Raw genomic sequence first — 23,810 nt, 5'->3', positions numbered from 1 at the left:
TGAATGTACTATATTTTAGTTCGATAATGTTTTTCGTTTAATATTTTTAGGGGATTTTATGGTGCTAAATTATATTTACGCTGTATTCATAATCCATTTATTCACTTCGAGTTTCCGACTTGAACTGTCGTGAACCTTGAATGCTTTAAAGGACAGACTGAAGTTTGATCTCTTTTCAAAGACAACACTCAGCAGACTATTGCTGAAGTGAAAAAGGTTTTGAAAAGTGAACTTAAACACTTACAGAATTGAATATTTGTTATAAAAAAAAAAGAGCCAAAATACTCATTTTCAATTTTTATATGAAATGCATATTTTTCAAAAACATGTTTTACTCTCAAACTGAGAAAATCAAAGCCTAAACAAGTCATGTTCAAAATTTGACCCTGATATCTAAAAAAAAAATTGATTTTGATTTTTATGATTGTGTTTGGTTGCAGTACCAAAAGTTTCCGCTCATTTTTGACCGCAAGGAGCACCAGTGTGACTTTCTTTCAGGACCATTTAACCTGCTCTGTCCAGGATTTTATGTGTTTGCGTTTACCTTTACCAAGTTTTACCAATAAAGAAAAAAATCTTTTAAAAAAAATAATACAATAAAAATTTATCAGAGCACTAGAGGGTTAAATTGTTTTTTAAAGTGAATTCTGATGCTTATTTTCCGGATTATATCGTTTCCTTGCAGATGGACATCATTAACATTGACAGTGTGCCATGTGTCTCTCATTTCTCTCTCTCCTCCAGTCCTCTACTGTCCCTGCTCTGCCTACTCCCTGACTGTGCCGAGCCGGTTTTCCACATCACTTCCACACTGCCGCCTACCTGCCAGACCCAGTGAGGACTATAAACGCAGAGGCCAGGATTTTAAAGGAGGCCTCCACAGCGCCAATGGCGATGGCCTCGGCGGGGTCGGTGGAGTGGCCCAAACAGCGGCGCAGGTCCTCAAACACCTGCCGATGAAACATGGCCGCCTCTGCCTCACGAGCGATCTGATGCAGCCAGCGCGTGATACGACAGCAGAGAGAGAGAGATACGCACATACATGAGACAAGAACAGAGGTGAGGAGAGTCGAGAGGAAGAAGATCAAAATGAATTGAGTGAGGAAAAAGAAGAGAGAGAGTAGAGAAAACAAGGAAGGGAAATTAATGCAGGTGTTAGTTCAGAGGAAAAGGTTAGTACAAAAAACAAAATGAATATTAGAACACATCCACACTCTCTCAGTAAATTATTAAATGCAAATTAACATTACAGTGAAAACCACCACCATTAAATCATGAATATTATTTGACATATGGACATATATAACACTAACTAGTAAAGTGTGAGGCTGTAAAGGATTTGTGATGATAGAGTTAAAGAAATCATGCAAAAGAAAGTTAGAAGATCACATGACTTCAACGTGCAAGTCAAAATGAAGAAGAAAGGTTGAGCACATGACAGGAAATCATGCTGGTTTTCGGAAAGCGTTGAACTCATTCCCAAAAGAACAAACCAGCTTCAAAGAAATATAATGTTTAAAGGTTTGTTAAAGACGAGGGACTTTAGTATGGGGGTAAATTGATGCCTAAAACATTGAAAATGGACAGACTAAAAGTCACAAATAGATATTACAACTTGTAAACACAAAACACAATCTACAAATAGATAAAAAAATCCGCAAACAAAGTCCTCATGAGCTGCAAATGTAAAACAAGATTTACAAATAGACAAAGTCCTCAAACAAACTCTTTGTGATCCACAAATATAAAGCATGATCTACAAAAAGATAAAAAATCCACAAATAAACATATCCTGATTCACAAATAGAAATCAGTGACTTGTACTTGAAAACCAGAATTTAAATGAATTTAAAGTGACTTGTTTGCAGGTGAAGATCATGTTCTGTTTGTAGATTGTGTCACATTTGTTTTCAGAATTCTGACACTATTGTTTCGCTGCTGTGACAAAATAATGCCATAATCATTGAAAATGAAGACTATGAGTCAAAAATGCATATTACAATTTGTAAACACAAAACACAATCTACAAATAAATTTAAAATCTGCAAACAAACTCCTCATAATCTGCAAATGTAAAACACAATCTGTAAATAGATTCCAAATCTGCAAACAAACTCGTCATGATCCGCAAATGTAAAACAATATCTACAGATAGATAAAAAAATCCACAAACAGACTCTTCATGACTTACAAATATAAAATGCAATCTACAAATAGATTTAAAATCCGCAAACAAACTCTTTATGATTCACAAATAGAAATCAGTGACTTGTACTTGACTACCAGAATTTGAATGAATGCAAAGTGATTTGTCTGCGCATGAGGGTCATTATTTGTTTGTAGATTGTGTTGCATTTGTTTTCAGAATTTTGGCACAACTGTTTCGCTGTTTTTTCCATTAAAAAAATCTACAAATGCCCTCCTCACAATTTGCAAACAAACACAGTCTAACTTGTATTTTCAAACCACTGTAAAAAGACATTCTTACACATTCTGTGCAAAGCTCAGCATGCAAGTGTTGGATCTGTGTTTGCAGATCACAGGGCATTCACAGATCCCTCTGCACACGTCTACAGATCTTTTTGGCACTATCTTTCCGCTGAGTGTGTGACTACGATCCACACGTGTAGTCAGCCAATCAGGGGTATTGCTTCAATGTGATGTCACGCCCCCTCAATAAGCCCTTTTCAAAATAAGAGCTGACACTTCCCGGATGGGTGGGCTGGGCTCACTGCCATTTACCGTTGCCGGTGTTGGACCGAAATCCGACTCCCCGGACAAATCGCACTTCCCATCGCGTGCACGCGCAAGCGAGTTTAAATGCACTTCCATTTATATGCACTATTAAATGCACTATATCCATTTATCGATCGATTTTTCACACAGCAAGCACCCAGATCCTGCATGGAAGCTTTGTCTACACTTCAATAAGTAACAGAAAGTGAACTAGTGTGGATAAAAGATGCAAAAAACAAACACAAACAAAAAAAAAAACATGGCAGATCGATTCAAACTAAACTTCTAGTAAGGAATAAAGCCAACAGCTATCAAAACAAAACTGTTAATTTCACTTAATTTAACTGAACTTATCGTTGGATTTTCACAGCATTAAAATACAGACTGGTGAAATCACACTCCCCTCAAAGCAAAGAACGGTAATCCTGGTACTTTAACTCGTCGTCACGGTACTTTACCTCGATGCCGTGGATTCAAATAATTTAGCTAATAAATATGAAGGTGAATATTGCATATGCATATCTGTAATTAAACATATTCACATAAATTGGGAAACTTGGAACTTTTAATACTGCAGTAGCCTACTGAATTTTAAACACAATATAACTTAAAAAAATATTTTGTTGTGTGTATTAGAAGTAAAACTAGTAAAATTATGTATTTTTTATTATTGCTTAGGGACTGTTCGTTTTTTTTTTAAGGGGCTACCGGAGGAGTTTTGAGATAAATTGTCAAAAAAGACTTGACCCTCCCTTCGCCAGCAATACATTTTTCAATGACCCTCCAAAATGATTGTGAAAAAAGGCATGACCCTCCCTGATAATTTATTGATTAGCCTACTTCTGTGCTGATTTGCGCTTGACAAAGATGTTCAGATAGCATTGTTGTTTTTTTACAACCATGACAAAGAGCGTCCAGAACAGGGATAACACATTCTGACCAGAACAATCGAGTTCGCTTGTGCATTCACGTCATTTTGTGCAGATATAAGTCGTAGGCTAATATTAAGTTTGATGTAATATAAATATCTGATTATAATATGACATAGGATGCGCTTTGTTGATTTAAACCACCTGAAACGTTCTTCAGTTTCCCGGTGCTCGTTCTCTTCAGCTTCAACGCGCGGGATCAAGCAGCAACGCAAAACATTAAAAGCTATGATTGGGACTGTCATATCATTATACTTGTAGCCTATACACTATTGTAATAAAAAGTTGTAAATTCTTTGGGTTTAGTTGCATTCTTCAGCAACGTTAAGTTGATTAACCTTCTAGCAAAGCCATTCAGTTTAATGTTCGTTCTCTTCAGCTTCAGCGACCTCAAACGATGTCATTTGAAACAGTAAGCCTATTAAATATGTTTACTATTAGGCCTACGGTAAAATTAAAAATGTTTATTTTTTGTATATTATTAATAACTAGCACTTTTTTGTTCTCGTATTATTTCCTATTATTACGTAATTTCCTTATTATGCTGAGGCGATTCCATTTTATTTATCAATGGCACATTTTTCTTTATTATGAAACCTTATTATAAAGTGTTACCATTTTTTAATAAATAATGTTGGCCATAGGAATGTAAAATTAATTTTATAATAAAGTTGCCAGAAATTCGACCAGGTATTAATGTTATGTTACTTACATTTGACTTATGTTCCTAAATTCCTGTTTCTGCTGTTGGTTTGAAACTTTAACATAATATTATGCTAGGCAATGTGAAACCTTTGAGCTAGTCATTCCAGCTTCATGTCAGTGACTTCTCAGCGGTAGATTTACACTCAACTGCACTTATTCGCAATCACAAAAGTTCATTATTTGATCGTGCTTTAAAGCTTTGCCGTTTTGCCAAGCTTTGCCAGTAAACATTTCATTGGCGTTCTGTTCTGACATGATGCATTTTTTTTCTGAGCGCGTACGCGCGCGCGCACTGTCAAACGATTTTTGTTGGGTCAGACCCATAGCGATGGGGGGCCGAGACTGAGAAAGCAACGTGGACGGAGCTACATGGAAAAATAAGCACCAAACAAGCCACTTGGAAATTTAGCTGCTTTCATGAATACAAAATACAATACAAATTTTGGGTTACCCTCCCCCTTGACTAAAAAAAGTTGGATGACCCTCCCCTCAGCAAAGAATAAAATACATGACCCTCTCCTATTTTCCTCCGGTGGTCCATAAATAACGAACGGTCCCTTAATTCGGTTATTCTGTTCTATTAAATAATTTAACTAAATCCTGATGACGCATAAAGGTAGGCCTATAGGCTATATTGAATTGGTGAAGCCAACGTAAATTTATATGAAACATTTTATGATCAATTACTATATATATATATATATATATATATATATATATATATATATATATATATATATATATATATATATATATTACATCACAAGTTAAAATTTCAATTAAAAAATAATATATTAGGCTATACCTTCAATCTCAAAGTTGTGCGCTTTTTTCGCAGTGTGTTTTTTTCTGTCTTGCTTAACCCATCAGGGTATGTCCCATGGGATTTGTAGTAAAAAAATTCTTCGTAAATCCTAGGATCCATTGGAAAAACAACGTGATAATTAAGTGTGCAAACAAGGTACCGTTAGCTATGCCTGGAATGAATTAGCGCGCGCGATTTTCACAAGTGCACATCCGCCCATAGATGAATTCGACATTCGGCCATTTTCTAAGCAAAACTATATATGTATATTTTAAATTATTTGTAAATTAATATATAAGAGTATATTATATTAATTATTATTAAAATATATTTTCAAAATAAATACAATAAAAATACCTAAAACTAATATAATAAAAATAATATTTATCATAAAACCAATTTCCAAGTAAACTATTTTTAAATTATTATTAAATTATTATATAAATATAATAATATTAATATAATATATCACAAAACTAATTTCTAAGTAAAACTATATACATATTAATTATTGTTAAATTATTATATGAATTATTATTAAAATACTTTAAAATAAAAAATATATCGGATATTAAAAAATGTATATATTCATAAAATTATTAAATACATTTTATTTGGATGTAGTAACATGTACAGTTTACATTCACACAAAATGAGTTACAATCAACTGATTTCACCAGTCCATATTTTAATGCTGTGAAAATCCCACTCACCCTGGGAAACCCATCTTGATGAAGATATAATCAAATGCTTTTGTCACCACTCAATCTCTAAACCAAGATGTGACAGTGGCAGTAGTGTGGTGAGTCTATGACCTTATACACCTGTGCTGGAGAGGGGAGCGGGAGCACTGTGCTGTGCACCAGTCTGTATTTTAATGCTGTGAAAATCCCACTCCCCCTGCTAAACCCATCTCGTTTTTTAGCAGTTTTTTTTATTATTTAAAAAAAGGGCACCTGACCGCAAAGCAATTGCTCAAGCTATTTTAATTGTATATCCATAAGCTATGTAAGATGTAAAATTGAAAGAATGAATGAAATAAATAATGCTTTTTGGGACAATAAAATAACTATTTTTTTTTTTAAATGTCTAAGTTTTCTTTACTTTCTTTTTTCAATTATCACTAATAATTTGTTTTATTTCTATTTTTAAGACGCAATTAAGCAAAAAACAAACAAACAAAAAAGACAGGTAGCCTATTTGCCTCATAGGCTACAACATGTATTTAATGAACTCTTAAAGCCTATCTTCGTGAGAAATTACATTCATGTGCAATGGGGAGAGTAGGCTAATACAATATTTTCCTATGAACCACAGCGTGTTTAACACACAAACGATAAGTTCAGTTAAATTAAGTGAAATTAACAGTTTTGTTTTGATAGCTGTTGGCTTTATTCCTTACTAGAAGTTTAGTTTGAATCGATCTGCCATGTTTTTTTTTGTTTGTGTTTGTTTTTTGCATCTTTTATCCACACTAGTTCACTTTCTGTTACTTATTGAAGTGTAGACAAAGCTTCCATGCAGGATCTGGGTGCTTGCTGTGTGAAAAATCGATCGATAAATGGATATAGTGCATTTAATAGTGCATATAAATGGAAGTGCATTTAAACTCGCTTGCGCGTGCACGCGATGGGAAGTGCGATTTGTCCGGGGAGTCGGATTTCGGTCCAACACCGGCAACGGTAAATGGCAGTGAGCCCAGCCCACCCATCCGGGAAGTGTCAGCTCTTATTTTGAAAAGGGCTTATTGAGGGGGCGTGACATCACATTGAAGCAATACCCCTGATTGGCTGACTACACGTGTGGATCGTAGTCACACACTCAGCGGAAAGATAGTGCCAAAAAGATCTGTAGACGTGTGCAGAGGGATCTGTGAATGCCCTGTGATCTGCAAACGTGTGCAGAGGGATCTGTGAATGCCCTGTGATCTGCAAACACAGATCCAACACTTGCATGCTGAGCTTTGCACAGAATGTGTAAGAATGTCTTTTTACAGTGGTTTGAAAATACAAGTTAGACTGTGTTTGTTTGCAAATTGTGAGGAGGGCATTTGTAGATTTTTTTAATGGAAAAAACAGCGAAACAGTTGTGCCAAAATTCTGAAAACAAATGCAACACAATCTACAAACAAATAATGACCCTCATGCGCAGACAAATCACTTTGCATTCATTCAAATTCTGGTAGTCAAGTACAAGTCACTGATTTCTATTTGTGAATCATAAAGAGTTTGTTTGCGGATTTTAAATCTATTTGTAGATTGCATTTTATATTTGTAAGTCATGAAGAGTCTGTTTGTGGATTTTTTTATCTATCTGTAGATATTGTTTTACATTTGCGGATCATGACGAGTTTGTTTGCAGATTTGGAATCTATTTACAGATTGTGTTTTACATTTGCAGATTATGAGGAGTTTGTTTGCAGATTTTAAATTTATTTGTAGATTGTGTTTTGTGTTTACAAATTGTAATATGCATTTTTGACTCATAGTCTCTTCATTTTCAATGATTATGGCATTATTTTGTCACAGCAGCGAAACAATAGTGTCAGAATTCTGAAAACAAATGTGACACAATCTACAAACAGAACATGATCTTCACCTGCAAACAAGTCACTTTAAATTTATTTAAATTCTGGTTTTCAAGTACAAGTCACTGATTTCTATTTGTGAATCAGGATATGTTTATTTGTGGATTTTTAATCTTTTTGTAGATCATGCTTTATATTTATGGATCACAAAGAGTTTGTTTGAGGACTTTGTATATTTGTAAATCTTGTTTTACATTTGCAGCTCATGAGGACTTTGTTTGCGGATTTTTTATCTATTTGTAGATTGTGTTTTGTGTTTACAAGTTGTAATATCTATTTGTGACTTTTAGTCTGTCCATTTTCAATGTTTTAGGCATCAATTTACCCCCATACTTTAACTCCTGAAGTTCAGATTCAGGCCATATCTGTGATGACTGGGCAAACATGTGACTGCTAACGCAAACATGCACACCTCGAGCACAATGCAGAACAGTTAACAAGCTCATCAAGAACTGGCAGAGGGGAAAAGTGTCTTGTAAGAAGGCTGTTGTCTGCAACTGACCCTGACAACTGGCACAAGTGAAGGCAAAACACATGCGGATGAGAGAATGAAGTAATGAAGGATGGTGTGATATTCAAGAAATATTATGGGTTAAAAACAAAACATACAGTGGCGTCTACATTTCTAGAGTACATTGAAAATGTAGGTCTCAAAACGTAATCTAAAACCTGGGGAATTTTTTTTAATTGATATAATATTATTTCAGATTCTACATTATTTCTAGGTGATTAATCAAATGCAAGTAAATGAGTGACATTTGCTTAATAGAAACCAAAAACACAATTTGACAGTACACTTAGTTATGATAATATAATTTGCAATATAATTATGGAATAAAGTGCTTTAAAAAAAAAAAAAAATAGCTTCTCATTTCTGCTTTAAGTGACCCACAGACCTCCACTGTAAGTGTGTTATTGCCACAAAACGCCGTCCATAATTTGTATTTAACCCGTAAAATTCCTTTGATTAGTATTTTTAGATGAGTGAGTTATGCACTAGTCGGCTACTAAACCGTTTAGCTGTCTAACAGTGTTAATGTGCCTGTCAGTAGGGGGCACTCTCACCATGTGTTGGGTGCGTACGGCCTCCAGAGGATAGTCTCCCTTCGCAGTCTCTCCACTCAGCATGATGCAGTCGGCACCATCCAGAACAGCGTTGGCCACATCACTGCCCTCGGCACGGGTGGGACGAGGCTTCTTGATCATGCTCTCCAACATCTAGAAACACACGAGACTTCAGTGGGCTTCAGAATACAGTGCCAGTAGTAATGGTTAGATATTAGGGGTGTCACAATACAAAGTATAGTTGACCCAAAATGAAAATAACTAAACATGATTTTTTTTTTTTTTTCACAGAGTTTTAGTGTCAGTACTACATTAAACTACCATATAATGTATAATAATGCAATGGGGAACATTTGTTGTTCTGGGGCCTCATTTATAAACGTTGCGTACGCACAAAAGAAGGCGTACGCCACTCTCTACGCAATAATTGGTATTTATAAAAAGCGAACTTGACGGGAAAATGTGCGGTCCTTCACGCAAGGTCTGACCCAGGCGTACGCACAAAAACGGGTGAAATGAGAAATGGCGACACCGTCGGCAGATAGAAGAAACACGTGAACGTGTGTGAAACTGTAGACCGTTGTGTAAAAGAAATGGCAATACTGCCTCTCATAATAACGTGAAGACTTCTCAAAGCAAGTCTTACAATTAACAGCCTACACGAACACCCGTTTGATCGATCTGCAGTCTAAAACAAACAAAATCAAACGAAGATTAAAACAGAAATTCAAATTAACACATATTTGCAAAAAGAGAAGTGAAATATGTTCTGCAATAATACTGGCATGTTATGCAATTCATCCTCATAACACATCTGTACCTTGTCAGATGCAATCAAATGGATGGTAATAAAATGGCATGATGCCGTCACAATGCGTAATGACGTGAGTGAAGTTACGTTTCTTGGTTTTCCTCTGTGTTTGCCACGATTTCGCAGTTGATGAATATTAACTTGTGGGCGTTTCACGGACTATTTATGGACAACTATGGGCGTGACATGAAGCCGCAAAAGCTGCGCTACATTTAGAATTGATTGTGATTTATTAAGGGAAAACTGCGTAGGATGTGCGTGCGCACGGTTTTATAAATCCGAATATTTCTGTGCGTACGCACGTCCTATGTTTCATCCGTACGCCACTTCTGACGCAAATCCTACGCCAAGTTTTATAAATGAGGCCCCTGGTGTCTCTATTGTCCTGTGCTTTGGGTTTCAATGTACTATCAAATTTAGCATGTTAATCAACAGGAGATTTTTTGTTAACATTGTACCAAATGACTTGGAGTATCGCAATAATATCGTATTGTGAGTTCAGTATCGTGATCTGTATCGGATCGTGACATGAGGGTATCATTACACCCCTATTAGATATTAAGAGCTTGTTTTACAGATGCACACGTCATCATTACAAGAAAACTTCACATTTACTTTACTGGAGCAATTAAACTGTAATATTGAGACACAGAAGAGTTTCTGGTTTTATAAAGAATTAAATAATGTGAAAACTCATATCTAAAATGAAAATTGTTCCAGAGGCAGAATATTGGCTAGAAAACACATGGATAATACAGGATTGTAGCTTAGCTGACCTGTGTGGCACAGATGATCGGCTTTCCTGCCTTGTTGCAGCGACCAATCATCATCTTCTGGGCCAGGAACACCTTTTCCGTGGGGATTTCAATTCCCAGGTCACCACGAGCGACCATGATGCCGTCACTGGCCTCCATGATCTCATCAAACCTGGCAAAGAAAGGGGAAACGTTCAAATCCAAATAATTTTTTCAATCACATATTGAAACATAAAACTGTACTATACGGTTATCCGGACCACACCTGACCACAACCGCTCTTGGTTGGTCGTAACCCCAGTGACGGGTAGGTTTAGGGGCGGGGTTGGGGTAGGTCATCACATGTGGTCCGGATAACCGTATAGTACCCATAAAACAACTACTCATTACTACAATGAGCTCACTGTTTCTGCCTTAAATTAATACATTTTTAGCTAACTGTGATTTTGTATATGAGCATTTCTGAAATACATGGTTACCTCTGATAACAGATCACTCTAAATTATAATGTGGACTCATGCATTTTCTGTAAAGCTGCTTTGAAACGACGTGTATTGTGAAAAGCACTATACAAATAAATGTGAATTTAACATATAACATCTAGTACTGCATATTGTGCACAATGGTCAGCACACCTGGAGAAAAACGTTTAATCCACTCACTTGCGCACGCCCTCGTGGTTCTCCAGCTTGCTGATGATCTTGATGTTCTTGCCCTTCTCTCCGAGCACCTTACGAACCTCATGCACATCAGCTGCCTTGCGAATAAAGGAGGCAAAGACCATGTCGACTCCCATCTCTACACCGAACAGCAGGTCCTTGATGTCTTTGTCTGAAACGGCAGGAAGGTCGACTGCGGCCCCCGGCAGATTCACACCCTTCTTACTACCCAGAGTTCCTCCATTCTCAATTTCACAGATCAGATAATCAGAGCCTGACAGAGAGAGACAGAGAGAGGCATTAACCTGTTAACCTTTGCCAGTGCGCCCGCGCACTGAAGCGTTTTTTTTTTTTATTTAGTTCAAATTTACTATCAGATTTAATGTTATGCCTTGACAAACTATACATCATTAAAAAGATATAATACTCAAGTTTCAGTATTTGACCACTATTGTATTCTGAGAAACTTATAGCGACAGTTATTTCTAAATTTCTGTCAGGAGTTATGAAATGAAAAAATGAGTCGATACCTTTAATATGAATTATGCGCGTCAGCCGCTTTCATTCATAAAAAAACTCCCGTGCTGTCGTCATGACAGCGATACACAAAACAACGTCCCTCAGGGCTTTTAGCTCAAAAATGTGCAGATTTGGAGAAATATTGATAGATTCTCATAGGTTTACATCAGATTTCTATTGACAGGAATAATATTTATTGAATTTATACCCAAATGCGTCGATGTAATCTTTATGAGCGTTTGGCACTCTCATTTACTGGGTTTTCAATTCATACCAGAAGCCTGAGGGCGCTATAAGCACAATAATAACCCATATATGGGACATGAAGAAGAGCCATAATCATGTGACATTCCAGGACGTCACTGATACCAGAGATACACACAAAGCTAACAAGAGATAGCGCTGTATCATGCAGATACAGATATTTTGAAGACAATAAACATGATTGCAATGATATTCGAGTTACCTGTGTTTTTCAAGCCATGCCAGGTATTTTAATAATAATAGATTATATGTATAATGTAATGCTAATCTATAGACCATCATTGTGCAGAATATGATCAAATAGTATATTTTCTGTCAGATCTTTTTTTATCTGATGTCAAATTAGATCACAGAAGATTATTTAAAACACTTCACTTGCGTTTTAAAGTAAGTTTGAAGCACAAACATGGTTTTAATCTCATAAATTGTCATGTATTGATGGTGTGCTAAGCTAACATGCTAGCTAGCTCTTGGTGCTTCTATCTTGAAAAAAATGAACTAAATACAGAGTTTTAGACTTATCATCTTCAGATTTTAAACATAAAATGTTTAGACATGTGGCTTTAGCTGTAGTGCATTTCTAGATTGCTACAGGGTCAACTTCAATTTTATTTTCATGAAGATGTTTCATAAAAATAAATTTCTAATAACTTTACAAAACTTTAAAGCTATTTATAAAAAAAAAATTCATTATGACAATAATTAATTCTACATTTACAATAAACTGCCAGGTGTCAGCTTTCAAATGAGATCATACTTGTGCTTTTAGTGCAAAGGGTTCATGAACTGTATCTGTTTCAGTGTGGGTATGTCATTTCTGGGGATTTTTCAAAAGTGGGCTTGCAGCTTAACAGGTTAAACCACAGACTTATTAACTTGATACTAAACTTCAGCAACAGAAAAGTGGGTGAAATAAAAGATTTATCAATTCCTTTGATTAACAGGTTTTTAATAAAAATAAAAATAAAAGCCACAAATCTATAACTCACCGATTTCCTGGACCTGGAGAGAAATGAGTCCATCATCAATATAGACCTTACTGCCCACTTCCACCACCTTGGTGATGTTCTTGTAGTCCAGCCAGAGGTTATCCTCATCACAGTTCTCCATGAGAGAATCATCTAAGGTCACTTTGATCAAATTTCCCTTCTTCAGCTCAACCTCAGCCGTGCCACTCTGGAACAGACAGAAGCATATTTGCAATATTAAAACAAATTGCTAAGGGAAACATTCTTATGGTTTTAAATACTGAAATTTCCATAGAACTATATGATGTTTTAAAACCATCTCTCTTATTATATGCACTAATAACAGCAGTATACGCTGATCTAGGCCAGCGGGAGTGACAGTGGGACATCTTTGTATCACCTTGCGTTGAACTGAAATGAGTAAACTCACCCCTTTAATGAGCCCGGTTCGGATTTCTGGCCCCTTGGTGTCCAGGGCGATGCCCACTGGCCTGTAGTGGATGCTGCCCGGCTCGAAACTGGCACAAGCTTCACGTACATTTTTAATAGTTTCTCCATGATACTGAAATAGAGAAGAAATCAACACTGTGCTTAACAAATCAAAGAAACACTGAATGTTGAGAAACTACTCCAAACACATCATAAATGTCTCTAATGGAGATGTTCTTTGTGTAACAGCTAGGGGTGTAGCGATACCCTCATGATTCGAAACCTATCACGATACTGAACTCGATATTATTTGATACTCCAAGACATGTGATAAAAGGTTAACAAAAAATATCCTCTTGATTAAAATGCTAAATTTGATATTACATTGTGTGTGTAAATGAATATTCTTGGACTTGGTGCTGAAACCCAAAGCACAGGACAATAGAGGCACCAGAATAACAATATTCATGATTCTGAAGCTGAAAATACGGAATTATTGTAGACGAATATGTTTGCACTCTTTCACTGACTAGATATTTAAAATAATGTCTGACACTTTTTACTGGTAACACATTTGGCATTATCAGGATCCACAAATATTCCCCCAATGCATTATATATTAGTATAATGTAGTACTGACACTAAAACTCTGTAAACTTGAATTTCTCACACAGTAATTTTTATTTTGGGTTAACTGTATATATTCACTGTCCACAATTAAATATTAATGCATTTTTGTATTGCGATATATTGCGACAATATATTGTTACACCCGCTGATGTTAAGCAAGTGCACTTGATCGTTTCACAGCAATATAATTATCTAACAGCGCATTATAACCTTCTATTTGAACACGCTCACACACACGCAACTAAGCAACGGTCAAGGCGTGTGCCTAGACGAGCAAAACTGGGTCACACACATACTCAAGCTGTGCACAAACGATTAGACATGCTTATGTGCATGTAATGTGTGATATGACAGGATGCAAAGTTCATCTGTAAGAGTTTGATCTACTGATCACGCTTTAATAAACCAGGTTAGACGAGCACCTTTGATTCATGACGTTACATGTGTCATACAGCTGTAGTACTAATCACTTTCACTTCAGTAGCTCCTGTACTGACAGCTCGACCTCTACACACTCAAGGTCATTCATTCTGTTGGGCAAACAGGCCACCCATAGGCATCTGGTGTGGACACACAAGCTGTTTGTTTAAGAGTGTGAAATGTTTGTATAATATGGCAGAATTTGTTTAACCCAAAGCCCACCATTAGCTAAGCCACATAGGAATATATGAGGGGAAAAATGTCTGTTCATAAAATGAGAACAGTGATTGTTAAACGTACACTTCCTTTCCTGGTACTAATTAAACATGTTCACATGTATTTCGTTTAACCTTGCATCTGTAGTTTCTGGAATAATGATTGGCTCAATGGATATTAACCTGAAATAACCTTTCTGGAAAGGTCTGGCTCCAAACAGACCAGGGGCCTCATTTATAAAGCTTGCGTACGCCAGTTCCTGCGCAAAAGGTGGGATTTATAAAGAAAAACTTGACGGGAAAATTTGCGCACCTGCACGCAAACTCTGACCCATGCGTACGAACGTTTTGGAGATGGAGCACTTTGGCGACACCGATGGTGAGCTGGAGTTAAATGTATTTTTGGTCACTTTTATACAGAAAATCTAAAGAAAATTAAACATATACAGAAAGATAATACAAATACAATTTCAATCACCAAGCCTGTCACTTGAAGCAAAATGTCCGCGGCAGCGAGCGTGTTGAGCCGTTTAGTGAAACTGACGCAAATAACAGTTTAAATAAAATACTTCTGATATAAACATTTATATTAAATATGCCATTCAAATTAATGGAGTTAAACACTTAAACATGAAATCATTACTGAAGTTACAACATTTTTTTAAATTCAATCATTAGAAATATTTGTTGTGGATGCGATTGTTTTTGAACACTTTTCCTCTGGCATGCTGTTTTTAATGTTTTAACCACAGAGATAATTGCTTATGATAATACCAGATTGTCTGAGAAAATAGTTTCGTGCAAATAATTCCCAAGGCCAATCTGTTTCCATTAAAAATATAAATCAATTAAAAATACAATTCGGCAAGTGGAAAAGACTGAGAAAAACTTTCTCTGAAATGTATTTTACACTTTGATTTATGTAGGCTATTCAAAAACAAGGCAAGGATAGACAACTTATTGATTTGTATTAATGTAATGTTTATTGTACCATTTATATAATTTGCATATGATTATTCATCCACGTGATAACGTTTAAGTTATCACGTGGATGAATAATCATATGCAAATGATATGTAGATGAGGATCTGCATAGTAAAACTAGGCGTTGTAAGCTCCATATATGGTTATTTCGGGGAGGAGACGCTTGTACACACAATCTTCCGGTGACTGGGATTTATAAAGTGAATTCAGCGCAGGTTCTGGCGTAGGCACGGTTTTATAAGTCTGAATATTTTTTTGCGTACGCCATTTTTGGCTTTCGGGCGCACATACACTTTTAGTAAGGTTCCTACGCACAGTTTTATAAACGAGGCCCCAGAACTGCTTGAGAAAATTCAAAGAATGAATTCAATTCATGACACACTTGTGACTATAATCCAGAAATCTGAGATGAATTTTACTTGAAATTTGATGTCATAAGTTTGCAAAACTGCACAAGACATCGCAAAGCTCTTCTCATAGCCAGCGGCTTCTGTATGAACTATTAGTGTGGAAGAGATGCTGTTGAGACATGATAAGCTCTGCTGGGAAGGCACAGATAAACTATTTATAATAGGCTCACTGCAGATTAGGTTACACACACTTTCTCTCTCTGTGGCCTTTAACCCATACGTTTTTTTTTAAGCTGTGAACTACAGACGTTTTAGTATAATTTCTGGTAGAGAATTGCATCCATTGACTGCACAACTGACATGAGAGAGAGAGAGAGAGAGAGAGAGAGAGAGAGAGAGAGAGAGAGAGAGAGAGAGAGAGAGAGAGAGAGAGAGAGAGAGAGAGAGAGAGAGAGAGAGAGAGAGAGAGAGAGAGAGAGAGAGAGAAATAATGATAAATAGTATGTACCTCATGTGAGCCATGAGAGAAGTTCATGCGAGCAATGTTCATGCCAGACTTGATCATCTCCTTCAGCATGTCCACAGAGCGAGAGGCCGGTCCTGTGGTCACATGACACACAATGAACAATCAATTCCTGCTTCCTGTGGACTTAAGCTATTTTAAACATCACTTAATATACGTTGTTTTATTCCAACATCCTATGTCTGTTTCATTACATGAAAACAATCCAAGTCAGAACAATGACAGATGAGGCAGGGTTTTGGTAAATCTATTTCAACACAACAGCACTCATCAGACAGCTCAGGATTATTTAAACACTTAATTGACATATAACCCACCAGAGCATTTGCAGAACTGTGATCACAGGAGCCTTTTGCAACTACCTTATATTTCTGCTTCATTACAAAAGGAAATCAGAGTTGAATCTGCTGTGTGTCGTAGGGCTGGAGCTAATGATTATTTCAGTAATCGAGTACTCTACCGATTATTCCATCGATTAATCGGATTAAAAAAATTGTGGTAATAAAAATAGATCCAAGAACATGTGCACATCAAAACATGCAAACTCAGAGGGTTTAAACTTATTTTGAAATCGCGATGAACAACACTTCACGTATTTAAAAACATGTATTCTTGAGTGTTGGCGTAGATTTACAAATGAGTTGCGTTACAAATCTTGTGAAATGGCGCACACTGCGTTCCCAGATGAACGTTATAAGCAACCCAAACTCACAGCATGCACAGATGGAGTTGGAGAAACCCGAGACGTGCTCCACGCATATAAATGATAACAGTGCAACTATGAAACACTGCATTCCCAAATGCACGTTATAGGAAACCTAAACAAACAGCCCATGCAGAGACTGAGTGTGTGTGGAGCAGCGTCTACTGTGAACGGAGCTGAGGTACTTATAACATTGAATCTGCACAGATGTAAATAAAGCGTTGTGCTTCTCTGTGGATATATCTAACTGAATCGCAGCCTTTGTGATTTCACAATAGCGATATGCTATATTATGATTGTAAATGGTTATGTATATCGCGTAGCCTTCGAAAACGGTGTAATAATGCGGTTCATGGATTCTCATCCGTGGAAAGCGGCACTTCCGGTATTTTGCCGGTTACTCGAGTCGACGCGGGTAAAATGCAATTTTTTTTTTAATTGAGTACTCGCCTTAAATGGAGGAATCGGGAAAGCCCTAGTGTGTATGTGTCTGAGCATGCACTAACCGATGGTGCAGATGATTCCAGTGTTGCGGGCGATGGTGGGCTCAGAGTCGATGTCCAGCAAACACAAGTGCTCCAGGAAGGTGTCAGCCATGGCAGCATTGAGCTGCTGCGTCTGGATGAAGGCAGAACCCATATCTTGAGCTTTAGTATGGGGCATCGTGGAAGAAGTGGGTAATATCCTACAGAGACACAGAGAGAGAGAGAGGGAGAGACCAATGAAATGACATCCACAAGATGAACTGACTAATCAGATGCCTGGTGTGTCTGTGTTTAAGACTCCAAGTCTCATTCTCATGATGGACTGAACAGCTAAAGTAGAGACCACTAGTGATTTAAAACAAGAGTGCATCTTGAAGATAAACAGCAGACTGTAGTGATTAACCCTGATTTAAACTCGACAGCATAAACAGTGACAGGAACTAAAGCCATAAAAGTCAAATGCATTTTGCTGAGAATTTAGGTCTCAAAGTCAGCTAAATAGTTACCCTCACACTCCTCTGCAACACCGAACATGTCAGCTCTGCACCTCTCTATAGGCGTGTGCGTGCGTGTGTTGCAAAGCAATGTTTACTTTCCATATTTTCCAACAGACTCCAGCACTTATAAACACTATGAACATATACAGTTAATATAACACATTCCTTCAGGTCAGGGTTCCTCAAATCCAGCCACTGTCCTGCAGAGTTTAGCCCAAACACACCTACCTGTCTTCTAGTACCTCTGAAGACTTCGGTTAGCTTGTTCAAGTGTGTTTGATTATGTCTGGATATGAGGAACCCTGCGTATAGGTCTCACTACCACACAAATCTCATGATCAGAGCAGACCAGAAGTGTAGAACATGACCTTCACATTCACAGCATATGGGTACTGCAGTCAAGTGGTTTAATCTTTGGTTTAAGGCGGTTTCTGAACTTACACGTGCACCAGCGAACTTCATCAGTCTGTCTGAAAACAAGTTACAAGACTCAATGGTTCAGTGCTAAACACATGTTGCTAATGCTCATGGTGGTATTTGCAAATAAATACAACGGGAAAAGACAAGCGACCTGGGATGAAATGGAGGCAGAAGTTATAGAAATAACTTCTATAGGTTCAAATTAAGAATCTTAGGTTAAGACAAACTGAACATTCACATGTTTTAATTAATATAGTGGTTTAGCAATTTAATTTTACAATCCCCACACACACACACACAACCCCAATGAGCTGGTCTTTGTGTGTTTGAGCTGACCTGGATTCTTTATCTTAATGCGGAGATTGCGTATGTTACTAAAGCTCAATTTGAAACTGAGGTAAGCCACCTCACACACCCTGAAGCACAGAAAAGTCACGTGACATCCAGCCAATTACAGCCCTGTTGGCACACACACACAAAGTCAAATGAGATGCATTTAATAATGCAGAGAGATGACAGATTATGCATTAAGTAGTCTCACGGGAGCTTGTTCTAGTCACATCATGAGCACCGTATGGCACCAGGATAGGCTTGTCGAGGACTTTATTGATCATATAAAACCACACCACATTCCACTCTGATGACGTCATGGTGGGCTGATGTACGTGAGGAGTTTCACATCACGGCCCACACACTCTTCATCACGTAGTAATGTGATGACTAAGACAGGCAGGGTGGAAAATCCAGGTCCTCGTGTAGCGCACCACACACACACACACATGCACTCAAAGTGAAGGGGGGAGGGGGGTTAATCCACTTCCTGATACTACAGGAAATTAAGCAAAATGTGGTTTGTGTAACTTAAGATAGTAATGCTACTGGCATTTATCTGTAGTCATTGTATTGATTTCTATCATGCTGTGTGGCTCACCAGACAATAGCCGTAGCATCTGATGCTAGCCAGGACACTGAAGGTCAGTGCTAGAATGTCACATGAATATCTTGTATTTATAGGTTTGTTTTATAACCACATTCCCTGCTTTATCTCCAAAAATCCCAGCTATGAAAACACAGCCTGTCTCAAAGCCCAATGAACAGGAAGAATTTCACCTACAATGAATTCTAGAGTTCTGAACAAACGGCACAATATAAACAACTGCAAAAATTGAATACCTCAAATCATGGTAAAAATGTTAGCGTTTGGAATTGAAACTTCAAATCCCGCAAAACAGACATAAATATCTATATAAAAATGCAAAAGAAACTAAACATTATCCATGTAGGCCTTGCAACCACCCACATCATCATGATGATGGAGAGTCAAGACAAATTTATTAGTATAGCGCTTTCATTATACATATAGCTTACATTCATCACACAGCCAAGTCTACCTATAGTATGTGTGTGTATGTATGTTTGGCACAGGTAAGAAGTTGAACCAGCACATTACATTTTCCCAGTGCTAAATCTATATATCCACAGCTGCATCGGGTCATATCTGTGCCTGACCTCATGTCATCATCATCATCATCATCATCATCAACAACAACAACAACAACATCCGTCGCAGCCCTGATGCCGTCTAACTTTAGAGCATGTTTTAATCTGCCCGCATCCAAACACACACACATTCAGTCACACTGATCTTAAAGTCCCCCTATAACCAATAATTATAACCCTTAAAACTCATCTTTGATCACCAAAATTACATATTTCAACTTTTTTCCTAGAAAAATTTTCATGCCTTAAAATATCTAGAATGATGCAAGTCTGTTCTCTTTATTCTATGATTCAGAAATATGACTAATAACTGACACCCTCGCCTCATTTAGTATGCGCGGTTCTCTGAATATGCAAATGAGCCCCGCCTCCACTCACTCACTCAGCTCAGAGATCCACAGGTTGACAATCACACGTTAATCTGATTGGTTACAAGGTAGTTTGTGACGTCAGAAACACCAGCGATTTCAAAGCGTGTTTTTGAGACTGTCTTTGGTTCACTGCAGTTTTAAGGAGGAAATACTCAGCAATGCTGTCGACTTATGAATTTACACATGGTTTGTCTTACAGCATATTAAAAACGCCACATAAACAACATTTAAAAGCTCGAGTTTCACCACAGGGCGACTTTAATGACTATATATATAAAAAAAACTATTATCTGTGCCTAACAAAGCCTAGTTACGTCACTAACCAGAAACAGCAGCCCTAAACCCACCTCCACCTGTAGGCCCTTCGGCTCAGGGAAACAAGGCCCCGTGTGTCTGTCAGAACCTTCCAGAGGAACCCCAGTGTGTGTGACCTTCTCTCCCCAAACGCAGCGCTGCAGAACGGGACGCCGGCCAGAATGAAGCAGCACGCACTGCACTGCTGAGGAGTTTGAGCACTAAATCCTCTTCCCTTAAGAGAGGATAAAACACGCAAGCCACACACACACGCACTGTCCTGCACGAGCAGGCCTCTGCTAAGACTCCAGGCCCACATGAGTCGACACACACACGCCGTTTCAGATGTGGACCGGGCCACTGCGGGCAGTCAAGCCCACCTCAGTTACTGTAGATCACATTACAAACACTGGGCTAAAATGGGAACGGGATTCCATAAGGACTCTGGCTGGGATTGTACCAGTATGAAACGCAACAAGCTTGCAGTGGTGTGTGTAGAGGTCAGCAGGATTCATATCTACTCTAGCTCACATTTGCATGAAGCCAAAAGGTGCTTTTTTACTGCAGCAAAGAGAGACTGAGGTGAGTCTGTTCTCTTTAGTCTATGATTCAGAAATATGACTAATAACTGTGCACTGGGACGGGCTGTGAAAGGCCGGTTTGTGTCACTGCAGAGCTGTGGGTTTGCTTTACTGGTATTCAGTCTCTTCTGCTGGTTTAGTGGAAGCTTTTGAAGTCCTAACACAACTAAACAGGACGTTACAGAAACAATTCCCATATTGCGTCGAGACACTCATTGCAGAACTGAAAACAGCTTCCCTGAAATGAATGGTGCAACGGTTTGATTAAGTAAAGGTCGAAATGTATACAGTGCCAACGCCGTTTATAATAAACCTAATTTGCTGTCTGTTAATACATACATGTTTTCAAGTTATGCATGTTTCAATCTTCAATTTTCAATTTCAATCCGACTCATAGGAAGTCCAACTGGAATGACAGGAAGAGAAATTTACCGAACCGCATTTCAAAGAAATTCTACACGGGTAATAAAGTGCTCTTCCACCCTGGTTCATATTACAGGAAATATAATGAGATATTCTGTAGGTGGCATTTCAAACATTGTTCTTGAAATAGCCCATATGTTATGAATAAAACTAAATTAATTATTAGCCCATTATAATAATTCTTTATTAAATTCACACTCAGCTAAATACGTCATCGAAATACAGGAACTGAGACAATTTTACACTGCAATGGCATAGAAGCGCTTCTGAACTGGCAAATAAGGTGTTTTTACACAGTGTTGCTCATAGGTAGCATAAATGCATTTACACAGCAGTTCTCAACTGTATGCTTTGATATTAGCAGCTGAGGTGGGTCAGAACAGACATAATTGTGCTGCATAATTATCATTTACAATCTTTACACAGAATTGAGCTGGCAAAGAAAAAAAACTGTAAACTTGCTTTGGAAAATGTAAAGTTCTCCATTTAATTCTGAATGACGCACTAGCTTGAGTACAGGCCAGTTGAAATATAAATCCACCTAGAACAAAGAGAATCTCCACTCATGTAAAATCTTAAAATCTAAAACAAGTGATTGCAAGACAAACACAAAAACGTCAATTTCCTCCCTCGCAGAAACACGATGCAGCATCATAATTATCACCTATCATCAATGCACCCACGCAAGGAGAGCCAAGGACTGCGCTTCAGATCACCAGATGCCCGCAGGGGTGTGATTCTGTGCCGGTGTCATTCATTCATTCACTACACACAATCAAGACTATTGACTTAATGCATGCAGTGCACGCCTTAATAAAGAAAATAGGGCCTGTGTATACCGAAAACAAACTGCGTACGCGTTCAGTGCCTCTCTGGAGATCAAATATAACCATCATCCTCCTCATCCTCATTCTGTGTGTTCACACAGGTGGGTTCTGGTCTAGTCATGGTGTGGCGGATGCGCTGTGGGTCACGTCCCGCCTCTGCGTCACATTCCCCGCCAGCAGAGACTCCCGCACGAGGTGCGCCCACGCAACATTCGAATTCGAATTCATTCAAAAAAAATGAATGACGGTTGTTCAACTGCCAAAATTAACATTTACAGACGATAATGGATCTCTAAAGACGGTTAGTCAGCACAAAATCGCGGAAAACGCAGTGAAATACATGTGGTTATGGGTGGGGACGGAGAGAAAATTAACTTTTACCGGATTAATTACAAAAACCAGCCTAGAAAACGACTTAAAACCCTTTATAAGGGTAGGTACGTAACTACGCACTGACTGAAAAACGAATCTGTGCTATTTTATCAGTGCAGCTACTCTGACAGACGAAAAACGTGCCTAAAACCGTACACAATAAAGTGGCTACTGAAGAATAGAAGTATATGAGTATTCTGATGTTGATTTTTGCAGGAGCTGCTGTGAAGACACTCACCTGCGTTTGCTGATGGTCGGCCGTGACTGATGCGCTCCTGATCGCGAGCTCAAGGTGATCCGTCAAGCCTACCGGGACTACTTCCGTCAAAGGCACGCGAGCCTGCGTGCGCGGAGGGATACTTATGACGTCGAACTATAAAAATGTCACTACAACTGTTTTTTTTCCAGAAATATTTGACCATAACATTCCCGAGAAACATATATAAACGTGTGTTTGCGTTTCCTCAATGAAACGAAGAGACAATTAAGATCTTAGATCTTTGTAAACAAAACCCGAGCTTCCTGATGGCGGATTATGAAACGCGAAATGAGGGAAGTGGAATGATCCAATCAGAGCGCGAGACACGGCACGATGCAGGAGCACGAGGAGATCACGTGACAAGAGGATGCTGGCTGCTGCTGTGCTGTTAAACTACAAATCAATGACAACGACGTGCTTGTCAGGGATATTAAATACGTGTTTAAGTAATACAGTTAATGTATTGTACATATAAATCTATTCGGTTGTTCATATATAGAGTACACAGAGCGATACTAATGCACTTCCGCGTTAATCCATCTAATGGTTGAGACTCGCGCAGCCGCACGTACGCCAGCATCAGACCTCATCTGTTAACTCTTTAATAAGCAAACACTGAGGACATTTTGCCGCTATATGTCACGTATATAGATCACTTTTGTGAGCACACTCAGCACAGCACTCTAAACAAACTATCATAACGAAATGACCATGTTTATATTAC

At 38.0% G+C, this 23,810-nt stretch overlaps 1 protein-coding gene across 6 annotated transcripts in view; it reads right to left on the bottom strand.

The window, feature by feature from the left end:
- The window catches only part of pkma (pyruvate kinase M1/2a), a 28,653-nt gene extending 4,971 nt beyond the window's left edge, over nucleotides 1-23,682 (bottom strand). The window contains exons 1-9 of one of the 6 annotated variants that reach the window (XR_014030576.1): nucleotides 23,066-23,352; nucleotides 17,564-17,742; nucleotides 16,340-16,431; nucleotides 13,234-13,365; nucleotides 12,825-13,011; nucleotides 11,056-11,326; nucleotides 10,415-10,565; nucleotides 8,828-8,980; nucleotides 823-989 (exon numbers count right to left, since the gene is read on the bottom strand). Coding sequence is in view for 4 of the 6 variants with exons in the window: in XM_081371788.1 (XP_081227914.1) it covers nucleotides 823-989; nucleotides 8,828-8,980; nucleotides 10,415-10,565; nucleotides 11,056-11,326; nucleotides 12,825-13,011; nucleotides 13,234-13,365; nucleotides 16,340-16,431; nucleotides 17,564-17,742; nucleotides 20,678-20,943 (1,598 nt within the window). In the remaining 2 variants the exon portion in view is untranslated. Of the gene's footprint in view, nucleotides 1-822; nucleotides 990-8,827; nucleotides 8,981-10,414; nucleotides 10,566-11,055; nucleotides 11,327-12,824; nucleotides 13,012-13,233; nucleotides 13,366-16,339; nucleotides 16,432-17,563; nucleotides 17,743-20,677; nucleotides 21,031-23,065 lie in introns of those variants that run through there. The other 5 variants (XM_081371790.1, XM_081371788.1, XR_014030575.1 and 2 more) reach the window with 5 other exon arrangements.
- Nucleotides 23,683-23,810: the final 128 nt, after the last annotated feature.

Source organism: Scardinius erythrophthalmus (genome assembly GCF_964197995.2).
Source record: "Scardinius erythrophthalmus genome assembly, chromosome: 8".
Lineage (NCBI taxonomy): Eukaryota > Metazoa > Chordata > Actinopteri > Cypriniformes > Leuciscidae > Scardinius > Scardinius erythrophthalmus.
This window is presented reverse-complemented; position numbering and strand designations above follow the sequence as displayed.